The 20,742-nt window shown below is 29.8% G+C and overlaps 1 protein-coding gene across 50 annotated transcripts in view; it reads right to left on the minus strand.

The window, feature by feature from the left end:
- Positions 1-20,742, minus strand: part of LOC124362991 — a 217,854-nt gene that overhangs the window by 84,682 nt on the left and 112,430 nt on the right. For 47 of the 50 annotated variants that reach the window (XM_046817976.1, XM_046818021.1, XM_046818001.1 and 44 more), the window contains 12 exons: positions 19,932-20,027; positions 17,699-17,827; positions 15,459-15,551; positions 12,822-12,848; positions 12,365-12,418; positions 9,581-9,664; positions 8,375-8,401; positions 7,833-7,886; positions 5,142-5,234; positions 4,166-4,216; positions 3,249-3,290; positions 102-197 (listed from right to left, as the gene is read on the minus strand). In XM_046817976.1, the coding sequence (XP_046673932.1) occupies positions 102-197; positions 3,249-3,290; positions 4,166-4,216; positions 5,142-5,234; positions 7,833-7,886; positions 8,375-8,401; positions 9,581-9,664; positions 12,365-12,418; positions 12,822-12,848; positions 15,459-15,551; positions 17,699-17,827; positions 19,932-20,027 (846 nt within the window). The remainder of the gene's footprint in view (positions 1-101; positions 198-3,248; positions 3,291-4,165; positions 4,217-5,141; positions 5,235-7,832; positions 7,887-8,374; positions 8,402-9,580; positions 9,665-12,364; positions 12,419-12,821; positions 12,849-15,458; positions 15,552-17,698; positions 17,828-19,931; positions 20,028-20,742) is intronic. The other 3 variants (XM_046818028.1, XM_046818025.1, XM_046818026.1) reach the window with 2 other exon arrangements.

Consider the following 20,742-nt stretch of genomic DNA (forward strand, 5'->3'; position numbering starts at 1 on the left):
TGTTATAGATTTTATAGTAATGATGTAAAGTAAGATATTAAATTATACTAATAATATATAATATTAAGCCAGTGATTCAAACATATCAACTCTAGACTTACACCCGCAAATATTTCTTCAGGACATGAGTCGTCCAGACCATAGGACTCATCTGATTGGTCCATCGAAAAAGTTCTATTGAAGCCATCTTCATTGCACTGAAAATCAATATATTATCTATATGATTATATTAGGAAGATATACTCGTATTTCAGCAATACATGAAAAAGATATTTATATCTACATATTTAAACATAAATTTAATTTTTTTTAATAAAACTATAGTTATTATTATTTACTGACTCAACGATAGCATGTGAAATTTCTTCTAACCTAATTGGATTATGAACTTTAAACACAAGGAGGCCTTAAATTTGAGAATTCTTTGAAAGAATTATAGCTTTTTTTTCCACTTTAGAAAATTTCAAGGTTTAAAATAAACTTTATGCCATAGTGAAACAATCAAAAGCTCTCAAGTGGCAAAAATCGGTTATATTTAATTGGTTTGGAGGAAATTTAAAATTTCAATTAAAACCACAAGTCCATGAGAATATATATATAATTTGAGAATGCAACCAAATTGTAAAAAGCAAAACGAAGTTATAATAAGCTTTCATTGATAATTCCCTACCACAAAAACCAAAAACAACTTTTGTTTCTGGTACAATGTAGGCCTATCCAAGATGCCTCGTACTAAATCGAAAAATATCTAGCCTTTGAGGATAGTAATGTATTCCAATCAGTAATGACAATAAAATCTTTTACTATAGGTCACAAAATTTCAAATTGAGTCTTTTCAAAATATTATTATTTTAACTTTACTATTAACTTAATAACAACAAACAATATATTATTATTGATCAAAATGTGTATTGCGTAACAAACGAAAATTTGGATTTTTTTAACTTTGTGGTACGGAATACATATAGAAGGTAATTAATGATAGAATACTGATAATTTTAATGAACATTGATAGGATTTGTATACTGCACCAAGTGTATAGGATAATATGCCAGGGATCAGAGACTGTATTGTACCAAACGATATTTAGAAATAAACCGCTGGCCTATTATTATTTCAAGTAGTAATGAAATATTTTGTGTATCCAATGTTGCTGATTTTAATCATAGATTGTTAACTGAAACACAAACTTTAAATTTGGGTGAGAAGTATCAAAAATGTGGTTAGTAACTTGAACTAGTTGTTCTACAACTTCTTTTATTCTCACTTTTGGCATTTAGAAGATTTCTAAATTTTAAATTGTTGATTACGTCTTCCGATTTATGAACGTAAAAGAGTATTTAATAAGTTGTTCGTTGGTGTAAATAGTTGAAGTTAGCTTACAAAATAGATTCTTAGAGCTAATATAAATAGAAGCTAATTTATTTATGTTTTTAATATTTTTTAATTAGTGTTTGATCGATAAGTGCAAACTGTGACGTAAAGTAGATGATAATTGTACTTACAGCACCAAATATAATACTATCTTTTATATATACAAATACAAATATTTATACAAATATACATATATCAACAAATTATCTCCTGCAAAGTAAAAATTGCCTACTGAAAAACATTGTTATCATAAGTCATCGCATAAAATATTACAAATAACTTCCAATGATGCTGACACGATTTCTTTCATTCAATCAAATGGCATTTACTCTTGCAGCCGTTCTTGATAGACTTTATATCAGAACCAGAGGATTGATCATATTAGTTAATAGTTCTTAATTGCATCCCAGCGGCTCATCATAAACTCGTCAACAGAGTAGAACACCCTAGACACCAAGATGTGTTTTAGCCGTGCATTGAATTGTTTGGGCCATTTAATTGTTTTATTTCCTCTAGGAGTCTATTGATCAGCTTGACATCAACCTCGGACAGTAAACTTTCCAATTTGGTGTTCTGTGTTGCTGTACGCGCAATCATATCCGCATCTTGTGCCGTATTGGTGAACATTCTTGCCTTCGACCAAGCCACACTTGAAAATGACTTTACAGGGATACAGAGGCAGGACAAAATTAGCTATCTAAGATCCCTGCAAGAACTCTTTACAAGAATTTTTTAAATCCAATTTTAAATTATTTGTACGGCTTTCTGTGGACTTCTAAATATCCTTCCGACTTTTTATTTAGAATAGCTGCTCCATAACCCCAAGCCGGAAGGTTACATAAGACGTAATTGCCTGAACCCTGTGAACAAAGGGTGATTTTCAGTACATGTATCACTGAAAATTACCTTTTCCACAGCCACCAACATCCACAGCCTTTCAGGATATTTCTCCTGGATGACTCTCTGTATATTTCTTAACCTCATTTCTGTTAACTCCAGGCAGTCAGGATGGTTTCTATCGTATTTCTTATTAGCTTTCATGTTCATCTCTACATGATTTTGACTGAATTTAGAAGCCGATGTACATAGTTGCTTTTTGGAAACTGAATCTGTGAATATTTTTCAATTTAATTATTTTTAGGTTTATGATTTGAATTAATTGAATGCACTCATCTGAACTGAGAATGTTCGATTCTATGTTCAAGGGATTAAATTGAGCAAGGGTAGGTTTAACTTGTTTAGATTTGGGGAAACGACTCGGGACTCGTAAGGACACGCCTCTAAAGTCACCATGAGTTTACAGAAATAAGTGTTTTAGAAGTAGTATTTCGACATTTCATTAACGTGTTTTTATTTACTACTATAAGGATCTGTATGTATGGTTAATAGAATTCACATAACTTTCGAGATCAGATTCGCAGCAGTTGATTTTTGTAAAATATATACCTTTAAATTGATACAAAATCTTAGCCGTCATTACAATTTACGATTTTTGACCAACTGGCGTCATGGGCCAACCAGATATCCCTTGTGAGATAAACCATCACCAATGGCCTCAAAAAGTAAATTTTTAGAACACACGGTGATGCATAAAGTTTCATTGCTGTAACTAAACCACAACATGCACGTGTAATACAAGGTGAATAGAATAGTTTCCATTTTGCTGGTTAACATTTTCAAATGCCTTTTTAATCCCTGACTACTGAACTTCCAACACAAACATATCACACCTATTTGTAGAATATCAATATAATCTAGCTGTAAATTATTCACGTTTAGATTGATTTATACAACACTTTCGAATGAAAAGATGAAGAATGGTTTATGTTTAAAAGTACTATTTATACGAATAAAAATTATTGATAATAGCTTACCAAAGGAAATCCCCTTAATGCTTTCTCTTGGTCTAGAACTTCCTAAAAATACATTCCATGGTTAAAAGTGTAAATGATTTTAGGCATTTAAACTTACAATGAATCTACATAAAAATTTGACATTCTGTCTTAGAATTTCATAAAATAGTAAATATTTATTTGCAAAACAAAAATATATTGTTTCACCATTTACAAGATTTTTCACACTTGTATAATATTAAACATTATTAGAATAAAATACCAGTAAATTCCACTATTCACATAAAATAGACCAATAAAAGGATAATAGAAGGACCGTGTATAACGCAACGAAAGAGTTATCACATATACGTATGTGCTGCCCTTAGACCGCGAAACCTGAGTTCTTTTCTGAACCAAGAGAAGGTTTATCCTAGATTATCGCCTCCAATGTTAGTAGTCCATTCTGCGGTATTGTATATAAATATATGTTTTATATTATGGTCATTCGTTACTATAACTAATATCTAATTTGACCTAACTTTTACTTAAAATCTACGTCCCATTTCGTTCGGTCTATAACTTTGAATAATCAAAGTATAACTAGTTCCTACGTACTGGGATTTATAGAACATGTGTTAGTAGTTGTCGTACAATAGAATCATAGATATTATATAATTTTACACAATACATACCAAAGAAACAAGCATGTAAGTTCACTCCATTTTAAGAGCAGTCCATATTTTAAATGAATATCCTTTCCTAGATCTTTTTTTAGGAGTAAATTATTTTGATTTAAACCTACCATTATTCAAGTTTCTAGAACATTTTTATCTGGAATATCATAAAGACGAACACAAATCTATATCAGTGTTAATTATTGAGCACAGCGTGTAAAATGACTAACCAAAGAACACTAACCGCAGGTAACCTGTGGAGATTGGAGAGATGTTTCTTACCTGTCTCATAGCTGCGCGCGCCCACGCGGGTAGAGGCTGCGTGGCGCTGTCCTAGACAGATTAAAATGAAAATAATAAATTGTCATTAATTATAATAATAGCAACCAATTTTAAACCCTCCAATATGTAATGTATAAACAGGACAGATAGAATAACTATCTTCGAAATATGTTTTGTGCGTATCAAATTAAAACTCTGCATAAATGCTTAACCAACAAGCTATTGCTTTATCAATCATGGAAGACTCATTGCTTCATAAATAAACTATGGAATTTCATAAATGCATATATCAAGGAGTTTATTGCTTTTAACGTCAAAAGAATACATAATTGAACAAAAATTAATTAAATATTTCAAGGTACTCGAGTAGTAAGTAACGCTCAGCCAATTATAATTTATGCAAACATGATTTCAGTAAGTCAGAATAAACATTGTCTGCAATTACATACACAGTAGAGTTCAACATTTAATCTTGACGTGGAGAGTCGAATATACAAAACATCACATGTTAACAGTTCTATTCCAACTAATTTGGCTCCATGGGCTACCTCATTTACACTTATATTTTGAAGTTAATTTTCATAAAGCTTTGTTATATAATATTTAACTGCATATTCTTATGAAGGTTTTTATGATAAAATATAGAACTTTTCCACCATTATAACACTCCTCATTGTGTATGTTGTAATATACACATGTATATTGATAAATAAAATTATTTAAAATACGTATTAATAATATACCTATTTAAAATAATACGAATAGTTTGATTTCGGTAATTACAATTATTTAACAAGAAAAGCGTTAGTTATAGAAACACGATTACAAATGTTTTTAAAAATACATGAAAATAACCACATATGGGTTAAGGCATAGATAATAGTTTTTTTATTACTAAGAAAACTTAATAAACTAATATAAACAGGAAGGTTTGCAACTATTAAATTATGATAATATTTATCACCGAGTAACTTACCGGTGAATCAAACACATCATCCACGAGACTTATATCTTCTGTTATTCCTGCAGGACATGAGTCATCCGAAATATAGGTCTCATCTGCTCGGCACTGTAAAATCAGTCAAATAAAAACATAGTCTATTAGGAAGATATCATTAAATTTAGCATTAAATTTCAAAGAATGCGTCAACTTTAATAAACTTTAATAACTCTCATAAAATACTGATACAATAATTTAACGATACCGTTGATTCTTTATTACTAAATATAATTAGATAATAAACTTAATTCTTGAACTTAAGATTCGTTTTCAATAAAATGTATTAGCCACATATTGCAGAGATACTCAAGGAGGCTTTAAATTTGTGAATTTTTAAAATTAAATGTGTTTAAATTTAAAAGTCTGTCTAGCTCTCCTGCTCAATGATACGATACTAAATCAATCTATACATTTTAGGTAGCAAAAATAGACACTTTTTAATTAGTTAAGAACAAATTTAACAAACATTTCAATAAAAGCAGATGTCTGTTAGGATTTGTATAATTTGAGGGTGTAGCTGGATTGTAAAAGTATAAAACATATTTTTAATGCAATTATATTAATAATTCACCACCACAAAATCAATTTCATTTAGAAATTCAGTTTTTTCTAATACAATATACTCAAGGGGCCATGTACAAAAACGAGAAATGTCTAGCATTTCGAGAATTAAGATGTTTTTGAAACAGTAATGACAATAAATTTATCAAATTCTAATCATAAATCACAAAATGAAAAATCTAAACATTATTTTTACATTACTATAAACTTATAAAAACATTTATCAAAAATATTTGTATGTGCACGTAGCAAAAACAAAAATGGAATTCTGTAACATATACGTACAAAATACCTAAGAAGATGATTTATTAGGGACTAGCGGGCCCGGCGCGCTTTGCTGCGCATTTCAATAATTTTTTGCAAAAGTTGCCCGCGGCTTCGCACGCAATTTCCCGTTGAAAACAGTACACTATATTCACTTATTCTTTTTCTATCACATTCTAAACATTGCTGAGATAAATTGATAGTCGTTCCATCGTGAGCCTCTTGGGCGTATTATGAAGGTATGTACCATATTCCTGCCTCTATCTAGCTGTTACCCACGGCTTCGCACGCAAATCTTAAGAACCGAAGTCCTTATATTACTTAGTAAATTTTTTTTTTTTTTACTATAATAAATTTTAGATTAAATTAGTTATATCTCCGATGCCACGATTGAGCTTGCTTTGTTGTCTCGATCGAGAGAATATGTACACACGGAGTTTTGAGAACCATACTTCTGTCAAAAAAAACAACTAAGGTTGATTTTATAACATTCTTTATATTTGTAGCCAACGTAAGATAGTAATTATGATATCTGCATTACTCTTCTGATCAAGCATGAGCATGGTTTATATTAAATAAATATTGCAGTTAAAGGTGAATTTTTACGTCAAATTTGAATTGTATTATCTGGATAGTAAAGTCTATGTTTAACAGTGATTGCAAAAACAGTTTAAACAAAATTTGTCGTTTCTCTTAAGCTTACTCTATGCTTTAAAACTATAAGTGTAATATATGTTTACAAAGAACAGCTGATTAAAAATTTGAAAAGACGTTAACATATGTTTGCTGCAATGCATTTCTTATGGGTATTTCTGTAACCAGTGGGGCGGAATCCTGAATCGGGAAAGGGATGGGCATAGCTTATAAACCTTCTCCGTGGAAAAATACATATACGTACAAATTTTCATCATGATCGGTCCAATAGTTCACGATTCCATAAAGGACAAACATACAAACATTCATTTTTATATATATATAGATACAATACTAATTATTTTAATGAACGTTGATAGTATTTGTATCCTGCACCAAGTAAATATGATAATATGATTTCCAGATATCACAGAGCAAAGGCCTGCACTATTTTGTACAAACCGACAGATTCCATGTGGGCCTCGGCCCAACTATGTACAGTGGAAGGGGTAGTCACGAGCTCAGAACTACTAATTTAATTAAATAAAAATGTCCAGATATTTTTATTTTTGCACTACAATATATATGTAGGCATTATTTTTGTTTTCTGAATTTTGATCAGCATCAAAAAAGGGTTTAGTAACACGTTTTACTAAGGTGATTATTGGTTTAACAAATATTACAATCTTTGGTAAAAGTATGTCGCCTTAACTGGTATATAAAATTAATGAAATTGTCATTAATATTGGGTTTAATCTGGTATTCTTTGTTAGTCAAACTGCTAATAAAATTTGCCATAAGTTTACAAGTCCTACAACTTGGTTAATGGGCCCTTTTGGCATTCAGACGATTCTTAAACTTTGAGTGGTTGATTGGGTCTACTAAAGACTACGTGAAATAATATTTGTTTAAAGTGTTCAACAGTATATATAGTTTTAGGTATCTTACAAAATAGATTTAGAGCTTCCGCTGTACTACCAAATTTAATATAGAAAACTATAATTAATGTTAAAGCTATAATTTTGGGATACTCTATAGATTTAAATGCTAAGACTTAAATAAACCTACGTCACCAATTATGAATGTATTTAGTCCTGGATCGTACAATCGCAGGAAAAATATCGTATATCTGTTAATAATTAAAAGCTACCCTATTAACGTATAATAAAAGCCTAACCTTATATATCTCAATCAAAAATAAGTACGTACCGACCCGTTGCCGCTTGACCAGGTTCCGAGCGGCGAATTCAAATCCTCGCACTCCTGTTTGATAAAAAGACATTATGTGCAACAAAGCCGTCTCAAGATTATAAATTGTGTTACAGCTAACATTCATTCTTACAGGAGATGGCCCATTTTATTGTTTAACTCCTCAATTGGGTTGATCAATCTAGAGTATGAAAAAGTTCTAATGTAAATAGTTTATTTTCTTTCAAATTTCTTGACACCATTATAGTACCACTGTCAGATATGAGTACAAATTAAAAATTGAATTTACTACTTACTTAAAAAATAACTGAATTAAATGTAACTGGAAAGATCCAACGACAACTCATTTCATGTGTTATGTATTGTTAAGATATTAATTTAGTTTCCAATATTTAAACTGTATATTATTGTACAAATACCATTAAACACTTGGTTTGCCATCATAATTTTCATACTTATATGCCAAGCAATAAAATTAACTGTACATAAAACAATAAAATACATATCAAATTACCTTCATATTTAGTAACAGATTTACTTACCGAACCCTCAAAGCCATCATATAGCCTCTGTAAAAATAATTAAAGAAAAGCAAAGTTAGAATTTATTTAATTATATCAAAAACCTGTACTTAATGTTAATTTTAAAAGCATGTAATCATCCTCTGTCAATATAGTTTAACTCAACTTACCTCGCGTTTAAAACTCGTGTTCGTCATTGGTATACATATGTCTCATGTTTTATTCCATGGTCATTTTCAATTAGGATTTTATTAGAAATAATTGGTTTCTTAAATTACTTTACTGTAATAAATATTATCCAAAACTGTTTTTACAAATTTATAATTATTATTTTTATATTTTTTTCTAGTTAAAAGATCAATAATTTTTTACGATTGGAAATAGGCAAAAGCTTCCGTAATGGTAACAGAATAGGGAGAAGGAAAGAAGATTATTTTATGAAGAAGAAGCTATGCTTTATGCAAAGGTGAAAATTTTTGACAGGTGTGACAGGTTGAAAGAATAAAAGATGGAATTATAAAGAAGCAGCTATGGGATAAGAGTAGAGCAATATAATAAAACGAAGAGACACTGTGTCGATGCAAAAAGATAAAAAAAGAGAATCATAGGAAGGTAAATATTACAATATGTGCCTGGTGTGAGGGGGTGAAACGAGTTAAGTGAGTAACTCCTTAAACGACCTAGTGTGCCAATGTTATTGAGAATTTTAAGGCCAAACTGATAAGATTCATCTTGGTAGAAGAAAGATGTACATATTTTAAACAAGCGGAAGTTGTAGAGCATGTACTAATGGATTCTGAATATAATGTACTAACGTCATGTACAAAGTATGGGGATATGAAGAAGAAAAAAAGAATCATGTGGTAACATAACGAAACAATAATATGATGCAGAAGATATTAAGGACAAACGGAAAATCATCGGAAAAAGTAGATGTTCTAAAGAAGTCAAGTGTAACACTTAAGCTAAGAGTCTATGTGGAAACAAGTTATACATATGAATGTTTCTCTTTCGTCATTCCTCCAGTCCTCCCTCTCTTCTCGCTTATATTATTTCCTATCCTTTTCCAGTATTTTTCTTTTTCTATGCCTCTTCTAAAACTTTAATGAGGCAAAACGTAATCGACAAGAGCCTCTTTCCCAGATTAAACTATATTATTTAAACAGAATCATTACACCTTAAACACAAAAGTACGCTAGATTATACTTAGTGCTGTCATTCGCTTACACGGCGTGCCTTGTATGTCTCATGTCTAGGTCTCCCAGGTGGAGTTCTTACGTATTCTGGAGGGCCCGCGGCAGGAGGACATACCTATAACATCACACGTATTATAAACGACAAAACAGTCTCAAGAATATTTAATTTTTTTATTGCAACTAATCCATCTTTACAATTTATCTCATATATTAGCTTTACTTAGTCTATCAAATAAATAGTTATTAGAATCATTGAGAATTAACTATTATCAATGCAAATTATTTTGGTTTCTCTTAATTTTCATGTGTCTTTTGGTGTTTCATTATGCATCTTTCAATATACCTGTACATCACTATTGATAAACATCATTAATATATACAGCAAATTGCCATACAACTTTCAGTTTTCTTTGAAAATAACAAAGAATTAACTGGGTAGATTCAAAGATAATGCAATTTATATAAATATTTAATGTTTAAAACTAAATTTCAGATTTTACTCAAATACTAATACAAACACACACTATTCATACATGTACCCTCATTTTTGTATTCAGATAATAAATAATATTCATGTAATATGTACTTATTGTAAAAGAATGAAGTACATATTACTATTTACATTTTCTATTTAACTTGTGCCTAGAACGCTGGTTGTTTCATTTATAGTTAATTTAGATATGTTTTTAATACAAATTTAGACAATGACAACTTTGTACATAACAGTACGTTACTTATCCTGTCTAAAAAGATAATAAGGTCTTAAACTGACAGACATTTTAATTTTAATATACCAACCAAAAATAAAATTACCATTTTCGATTTTTAACTAAGTATGAGTAAAACGTAATTGTTATAAAGATTTTAAAGATGTTGCAGTTGTAGGGAATCGCAGTTAAAAAAATACACAAAATTCAATACTGTACTTACAGATTCCTTAGAAAAATCAAAAGAAAAAAGAAAACGTAATTGTGGGTTAGGACGCAGTTGAGTGTAACTAGATGTTTCGAAAATTACTTTTATTAATAATTTAGTAAATACCTTAAACCATTTGAAATCAACAAATTAGTATCTCGTGCAAAGTAAAAATTGCCTACTGGAAGATTTTGTTATCATAAGTCATCGCATAAAATATTACAAATAACTGCCATTGATGCAGACACAATTTCTTTCATTCAATCAAATGGTATTTACTTCTGTTAGCCGTTTTTAATACACTTTATATCAGAACAAGAGAATTGATCATATTAGTTACTAGTTCTTAATTGCGTCCCAGCGGCTCATTATAAACTCGTCAACAGAGTAGAACAGCCTAGACACCAAGATGTGTCTTAGCCGAGATTGGAATTGTTGGGGTCATTCAATTGTTTTATTTCCTCTGGGAGTCTATTGATCAGTTTGACACCAACCTCGGGCAGTAAACTTTCCAATTTTGCTCTTCTGTGTTGCTGTACGCGGAATTACATCTGCCTCTTGTGCCGTATCGAGGATATACAGGCAGGATAAAGTTAGCAATTTAAGATCCCTGATGGCATCCTTGTAAAACCCCTTACAAGAGATTTGACTGAACTTCATTAAAACATGTCACACAGTAGGCTAATGAAATGACAAACTGAAATGTGTCTGAGGCTTTAAAATTTATTTTGTGTTTTATTGCCTGACAGTCTTTCTATCTGTTTGGCATCGAGCACAGGCTGTTATGTAAAATGTATGTAAGTAATTATGTTACTTAGCCATATACATAATTACATAATACATAATTGAGAGAGTCAAAGCATGCCACCAACTAATATAGTTTCCTATATCTAAATAGTAATATACAATTTTATAAAAGCCAAATTATGTATAAAAATGCTCTCTGGCAAATCATTATAAGAGTTGCAATAATTTGAAATAAAAGATATTCAGTATTTTGAAATTCAATTCAGCTTGGACCTAGTAAACCATTTTCAAATTATTATTTTAATAAAATAATATGTGCTGTACTGGAGAATTTAGTATTGGAATAAATCTACACATACATTTTTAAATGTACTGGGCAGGTAAAACACATATTTGTGAATATTGTTCATACAATTTAAAATAACAAGATTTCACTTCTTTTAAATAAAAATAACTCAGAAACAAAGAAACTATTCACAATCAATCTAGATGGAGACAATAATAAGTTCAAATCTAAATGACCATAGAATAAAACGTATTAGCCACAGATTGCAGAAATACTCAAGGAGGCCTCAAACTGAGAGTTTTTGAAGGAATGAATGCTTTCTCTTTCCTCTTTAAATAATTTTAATGTTTCAATGTTAAAAATTTAAAATGTCCAGCTCTCCTACTCAACGATACTATACTAAATCAATCTATACGTGTTAAGTAGCAAAAATATACACTTTTTAATTGGTTATGAAGACAGTTAACAAACTTTTCAATAAAAGCAGAAGTCCATGAGGTATTATATCATTTAACAGTAATAACAATAAAATTATCAATAATTACTTTTTAAATCCTATTGTTTGAATTAGAAAATTGTTTAAGAATATTTTACTCTATACTTTTAGGAATCGAAAGTTCATTGAAGAATAACTAGTATATTGTAGGCACTGTATTTTGTTACGTACAATAATCGCTAAATTTATTTATACAAACAACAATTTCTACACCTAATTATATTAATAATAAATGCAAATATACATATTTACATATATAAATATATTACCCTGACTTACATTAAACATATAAATCACTGTTGGACAAAGAACTTAGATATTTTAAACTTAGAATACTTACTTAGATATCTCAATCAACAATAAGTACGTACCGACCCGTTACCGCTCGACAAGGTTCCAAGCGTCGAATTCAAATCCCCGCACCCCTGTTTGATAACAAAATATTGTATACATTAAATTGGTCTCATTATTATGAATTATGTTACTCCACTACTCGAAAATCTTTAAATTTTCTCGTGTTTTTACATGTTTAAGTATAATATGGTTATATTGCTGTTAGACATAAATACAAAAAAATATTCGTTTTTTTGTAAAATTATTCAATTAAATTTAAATTTACATTCGACGCAACTCATGTTATATAATTATGAATGATTATACCGCATTATAAATTTCATATATGTCAAACAGTACACCATCACCTGGTGTAGGAACATAATTTTTGTTGAAGAAATAAAAGATATAATTAAATCTATAAACTATATATAAAACAAAACACTATTTAAGAAATAAGCTTGCTATTTAGTAACATAAATTACTCGTACTTACCGAAAAATCACTGCCATCATCTAGTCTCTGTTAAAAAATCAGAGAAAAGTTTAATTAATTATAATCTATATTATTTTAATTTCTCAATTTTATTTTATATTAATTTTTAAATGAAGCATTCTTTTACACTCCATTTAGCCTTTACTCAAAATACTGTGTGTTTAATAATTAATTCGTTGTTGCTATAAAAAAGTTTCATATAATTTTATTCTAATCTTAATTTCTAGGAAGATATTGCTAGTGTATGTCCAGTTGATTTCTTACCATTATTTTATATATTAACTAACAACTACCTCATTAACTTATTATAAATATAACATTATTAAATTTATTTATCTTTTTTCCATATCCTAAAAATTACCATTACTATTAATTTTATAATTACAACAATAAATCTCAAAATGTTGTATTAAAGGTTAATTAAGAGAACAACTTGATCAATTCGGCTATTTCTAATATTCATTGAAATCCGTAAATAAGTATATGAAGAAAAGATCTGGAAAACCATCAAGAATAGTTTTTATTCGAAACTAAACGTTAAATATTTACGTGTCATAATCCACATTTACTGACACTTGACCAATGTTAATACTTTCTGTTGATTGCGCCAGTTTGCGCCTTATTCAAAACATTTAATGCATTGTAAAGATGTAAATGTTTTCACTTGAGTACTCTAAACTGGTGGGCTTCCTTAGCATTATGATATATCATTTTAACAGCAGGTTAAGAAAACCAAAGACATGTACAATAACATGCCTCAACCATAATATAATTTCCCAGACTACAGTTCAAATTGAACATTGAACAAGACACCTATAACGCAAAACCTTTTAAGCGATCCTGTTGTTGAGATATTATAGTAAAACGTACAGTTATGAGATTGAGTCATGTGACTAACAAAAAAGGAATCAATTTGAGAATGTAATTTTTAATGGAAGCTGCAAGCATCAAAATAATAGAGGAGGTTAACCATGTTTAAGAAGAATCAACGCAATGTTTGGAGTTTCGCCAAACATCAACGTTACAATAACTGCAAGTGATGTAACAAGAAATGTAAGTAGTTTGAGTTAGCCTTAAATAACAATCTATTGATTAATTTTAACACAGCATGAAACTTTAATAATACAAATAATACAAAAACATTTTAAAAAGGAACTTAAAATTTAATGGATGAAGATTGTGAGAATTTCGATATGATATTAATGGAAGGCCTGTGTGTCCTACAATGGGAAAATAAAGATGCAAAATGGCGTGCAATATAGTTTTAAGAGCTGATAGCCAGAGTAATGGAGGAAACGATACCAAGAATATGGAAAGAGAATTTACCACCTAATGAGGGATAAGATCAAGATAGGAAATAAGAAAGGAGAAGAGAAGAAATAAAAAGCCAAAAAGAGGACGGAATATACACTTCAACTGTAAAAAAACCTGATCTTAGTTTTAGTAAAGAGGTATCAATGGGACAGTCACAATTTTTGTAGGTTATTGGGAAAATAAAGGAGAATTTGATGGTTTAATGAATAAAGAAGTGCTCGTAGACTAAATACAGAAAGAAAGGCTGAACAATTGATACTATGGATTTATTCACATTGTAGAAACAGTGGATGCACTACATGACATGTTCGTCAAGTGAGTAAAAGTAAAGAGAATTTTGCAGTAGGATTATATGTTCATTAATACTTTAAAACGCAATACAGGCCAAATGATGCCAGCCACCAAGTAGGTGCTTGGGAGCTTCGCTCTGAAATTCTTTATTTGATGGTACTTACGGCCACAATTTGAGAAAGGTGTAACAGCGATAGCTGTGGCAAACGATGGTCGATTGTTATGAGAGCAATAGGACCTATGCTGGAATGGAATGTCCAAGAACCTAGGTAATAGTAAAAAAATGAGAAGAAGAAAGAATATTAGTTTTAAAGAAGAAGCTATGCTATTTATATAGTAGTTATGGGCTCAGAGTAGGGCAATATAATGAGAAGAAGAGAAACACTGTATCAAAGAAAAAAGGTATTACATATATCAAAAAATTACATACATAATTTTAAGTATCAAAAGTGGCAGAGCATGTATATGCGAATTGTGAAAATTTATGAAATGCCTAAAGGGAAGTTTTGGCTGTAAGTAAATTTAATTCGAAGAAAAGCAGATTGTGTGTGCTCAAAGGAAGTTTAAAAGAAATTTTAAGCGACGTTTACAAGGTTATGAAGGATTTAGTAAGAACTTTTCAGTTACATATCGTAAACTGATGAAACAACAACACAATATAGAAGATATGAAGGATGAATGGAAAATTAAGTAGATGTTTAATAGAAGTTAATATCAACGCTTTAGTTCAAAGTGGAGGTGGGAACAAGGTATACAGACGAATGCCTTCATTTTTGACATTCCTTCAGTCCTCCATCACTTCTCGCCTCCCTTTTCTGATTCTTTGTTTTTTCATGCCTCTTCAAGAACTTTAAAGAGGAAAACCAGTAATCTGAATAAGCGCCATTCAATTTAAGTTTTGCAAATTATAAATAAAGTTGCGAAACATGTGACATAGAAAATCCAGATTTAACTATATTACGTAATCATAATCCATGCACCTTCGACAAATTTTAAATACTCAAAATTACTTTTAGTACTGTATTAACTTACACGACATTGATGGGGGCGATCTGCTCTAGGCCTTCCGGGTGGAGTGAAGACTCTAGGGCGGAGTCCTGAAGGGCCCGCGACAGGAGATCTTCCCTATAACATCACACGTATTGTAAGCGAAAAAGCTCATTCACTCAATATATGTTAGAGGTCAGTAAGAAGTCTTATCTTATAGATTTGCTACTCATACGTTTAGAAAAACGAATCAATATCCATAGTACATTTGTGATATGTATGATAAGCCTTCCTATTGAAAAACCTCATAAAATAGAACGTTATTAATATTTGTTGTTAAATTTTTCGACGTATTGACCAAGAATAGCTAATACAAACTTCATCTTAGACATTTAAACTCATTGTAAGTGAAATAAAATTAATTTTCGTAATTCACTCATCAGATACTGAGGCTGGAAAATACATCTAAAACTTAGTCTTGTCTCATTCATTTGTTATTTATACGACTAGAATAACGAATTGATTTTTGTAGAATTAAGGAAATCAATGTTATCTTAGTTGTCATTGTTTACAATAAATTTTAATTTGTTGTAATTTATAAACATTTCAATACAAATTAAGGTACATTTTCTTTTTCCATTTGATTTAAATACTTTGAAACTATTATTTTTTCGAGCGTTATATTAATATATAATATTTTAAGTTAAATAATCACTGTAATAACTGTTATTTGTGATGCCATTTCATTATTACATAAATATTTCAGTATTGTTGGTGGTACACGTCAGGTGGATCTTAGCCAGTTGAACACTAAATCACAGCACTAGGCCTGTATAAATGTAGGGGGACGGGGAAATTAAATTTAGACATACATCTAAATAGGCCCAGTTGATTAATACGGTCGCATACACAATTAACCAACTAATATTTGGCTGAGTGTTACCAAAGCCTAAAACTAAGGTAATAAGTAATAATTGACCTATAAACTTAAAATTCTGAATACTTTGATTAGTTATCATTAAGGGTTCTGGCAAGATACCTTTTTTGTATATCTATCTGTCTATATTCCTGTTTTTCTGCCCTCTGGGCATGAACTTTTGCATGTGAAGTCATTTCTACACAGTCAACGTCATGTGATTATGGTGATATAGTGGAGCCTATCCAAGCTTACAATATTTCACTATCCAAAGAATATATCGAGAAATATTTAATTCTTATATTTTATATTGTTCACGAAACCTTTACATAAACAAGAGTAAATATTATGAAAGTGCATGTCTATCTGCTGTACAAGATTTGACTGAACGTCATTAAAACATGTCACACAGTAGGCTGACTAAATGACAAATTGAAATCTAACTGGGGCTTAAAAATTTATTTTGTGTTTTATTGCCTGACTGTCTTTCTATCTGTTTGACATATCGAGAAATACTTGAGCACAGTCTGTTATGTAACATGTTCTGGTACATATACATAATTGAGAGAGTCAAAGCATGCAACCAACTAATATAGTTTCCCAAATCTAAATGTTGATATACAATTCTATAGAAGCCCAAATAAAGGCTCAAAAATGCTGTCTGGCAAATCATTAAAACAATTACAATAATTTAGATTAAAACATATCCAGTATTGTTATATTCCATTCAGGTTGGACCTGGCGAACTAATACAGTTTTTGATTCATTAATTAAGTAATATTTGCTGTACCAATTTTAATTAACGAAAAATATTTTAACTAATTGGAGAATTTAGTATTGGAATAAATCTACATATACATTTTTTAATGTACCGGGCTTTTTGTAAAACAATGATTTTTAAATATTTTACATACAATTTAAAATGGTAAGATTTCACTTCTTTCAAATCAAAATAACTCAGAAACAACGAAACTACTCACAATCAATCTAGATGGCTTTAGATTCGAGGTTTACAGCAAAACTTATACAGTAATATCAAATATGAAGACAACACTCCAAATTCAAATAATTATCAATGAACGTTGCAACATCTCAAATATTTTTTTCCAATACCTACTGTTAAGTTATAGGCTTGAACATTGTTCGACAGATTTAGTAGTAGTTTTTATCGTTATTTCGTCGTTTAATTTTTAGCGAATTTCTAATAATGAGGATATCAATATATATATATATATATATATATATATATATATATATATATATACAATATATATATATATATACATATATATAATATATATATAATATATATATATATATGTGTGTGTGTGTGTGAAAATTATCTTCAGGCGTACATATATTCACTTACCCTTGGAGGTGCCATACCAGGTGGACAAGACCCACCGTAAGGAGAAGAGGATCTGGCACGTGCGCGTGAAGGGCCCCCGGCAAGAGGACAAGACCCGCCGACAGGAGTACGTTCACGTGCAGGAAACGCCTGTAACATCATTAAATATTATTCTGCTAGTAATAATTGTGTACAGTGTGTAAATATATCAGCAGTCAATTATATTTAAAGAAATTTACACGAGACACACAGTTATTATTTCAAGTCATTGTATAACATGTTTCTTTGAAAGCGATATTCCATAGTTAATGTAAAGACATTGTCCTACACAAAATTTATAATTCGTTTAATTAGCCTACAAAACACTTAATAAATGGCCACGTAAAATACTGGTCCTTACAGCTAAGTATTGACACTTATGTCACAGATGAACAAACGTGCTATAAAATCTCAATGTTATAATTCGTTTGTAAGATCTTATGAGGTGTGGTAAATAAAACTCAATTTCGTCATTCACTCATCAGATGTTACAGGTCTGCAAAACAGATGTTATTCACACCGTGTGGCCATTACTTGCAAGTAGTTTATATAGATTTATTGTTTCCACAACTTGTATAACAAATTGATATTTGTAAATTGTATGATAGCGAATATGTCTGTTTACAAGTCAGAGGCTAGGATAATATATTCAGTCAATAATACGAAAGTCAAATAAAACTCATTTTAATGATTTACTCGTTACATACTAGAACTGTACATAATTTAGCTCAATCTCGTGATGCATTAATCATAAGTTATGAGTGTTGTCTCATTAATTTGTAATTAATTTATCTAGAGCAAGAAAATCGTTATTTATACAATCTAGACTGATTGGCTGTATAATAAGAGGTCACCAACTCAATCGAATATGGGAATTTAATTATTGTCCATACATAAACTATCGAATAAAAACAACATCCTTATTATAATTAATTATTAAAACTACTTGTTTGCTTATGTACTAAAACAATATTTCTTAAAACTAATTGGAATAATGTCTAATCATTTGTGTTGTAATTTAGTAATAGACGCAATTACGATGGCTATGAACTTACGTTGTAACGTAATTCGTTTCGTCATTTTGGTATGTTATTTTTACGCAGCTAAGAAAATCAATGACTTTGATTTGATTGATTGATTTGATTTGATTTGATTTGACTTTGATTTGATTTGATTGATGACAAGAATGTCATAGTGGCCACTTATCATTCTGCAACTTCCTCATTTCACTATTTCAAAAAATATATTTTCTTAAATATTTCAGTATTATTGTTGGTACACATCAGGTAACACTTTTAATATTTTACCCAGCGCATCATTAAATCACAGCACTAAGCCTGTATAAATGCGGGAGTTGAGTTCAATTTTATATTTAATACAACATTTCAATGGGAATAATTCATATATTTTTTTAATAAAGGAGAAGCCGATCCCCTTTTAAACCTTATTCTGCCCGTCCTCATGGGCTACTGGCCTGTGCGAGGATGTTATCAAACAGAATAAGGGGAAGAGTCGATACAGTACAAGGTCGATGGTACTGATAAGAAGTGCGTGTTAGACCGCTCGGTCATCGGCATTCCTATATAATACCATGATATAAATAAAACACTGTAGCAAAGTTAATTAAAACATAATAAGTGATGATAAAAAATGTAGGCTATGTCTTAAATTCTAGGTTGCAGCTTGAAGGGGAGATCCAAACAATCACTTACATAAAACATAAATATTATTACATTAATTTTAACAACTATACATTATGGCATATTTATTGTTAAATTTTAAAACCCAAAAGTAAGTTTTTATACGCTTACGACAAGAAAAACTTATTAGAAATTAATTAAAATAAATAAAAATTATTTCTGAAATTATTAGAAGTATTCACGAAAAAGGCAATTTAATATGAGTGAAACAATCCTCGAGACTTCAAAAAACATATGGAGATAGTTTTATCTCAGTAATTAATATAATTTAACAAAGTAAAACTTTTCTTGTACAAAACACATTACCAAACAATTTATAATAAAAATAAAATGCATTAGAAGAATTAGAGGAATTGTTACATCCTAGAAAAATAAATCAGTTATTTTAAACTGAGACAACTAAGCATTATTCTTTGTTATAGATTTTATAGTAATGATGTAAAGTAAGATATTAAATTATACTAATAATATATAATATTAAGCCAGTGATTCAAACATATCAACTCTAGACTTACACCCGCAAATATTTCTTCAGGACATGAGTCGTCCAGACCATAGGACTCATCTGATTGGTCCATCGAAAAAGTTCTATTGAAGCCATCTTCATTGCACTGAAAATCAATATATTATCTATATGATTATATTAGGAAGATATACTCGTATTTCAGCAATACATGAAAAAGATATTTATATCTACATATTTAAACATAAATTTAATTTTTTTTTAAATAAAACTATAGCTATTATTATTTACTGACTCAACGATAGCATGTGAAATTTCTTCTAACCTAATTGGATTATGAACTTTAAACACAAGGAGGCCTTAAATTTGAGAATTCTTTGAAAGAATTATAGCTTTTTTCCACTTTAGAAAATTTCAAGGTTTAAAATAAACTTTATGCCATAGTGAAACAATCAAAAGCTCTCAAGTGGCAAAAATCGGTTATATTTAATTGGTTTGGAGGAAATTTAAAATTTCAATTAAAACCACAAGTCCATGAGAATATATATATATATATGAGAATGCAACCAAATTGTAAAAAGCAAAACGAAGTTATAATAAGCTTTCATTGATAATTCCCTACCACAAAAACCAAAAACAACTTTTGCTTCTGGTACAATGTATCCAAGATGCCTCGTACTAAATCGAAAAATATCTAGCCTTTGAGGATAGTAATGTATTCCAATCAGTAATGACAATAAAATCTTTTACTATAGGTCACAAAATTTCAAATTGAGTCTTTTCAAAATATTATTATTTTAACTTTACTATTAACTTAATAACAACAAACAATATATTATTATTGATCAAAATTGTGTATTGCG

The sequence above is a fragment of the Homalodisca vitripennis genome, chromosome 5 (assembly GCF_021130785.1).
Source record: "Homalodisca vitripennis isolate AUS2020 chromosome 5, UT_GWSS_2.1, whole genome shotgun sequence".
Taxonomy (NCBI): domain Eukaryota; kingdom Metazoa; phylum Arthropoda; class Insecta; order Hemiptera; family Cicadellidae; genus Homalodisca; species Homalodisca vitripennis.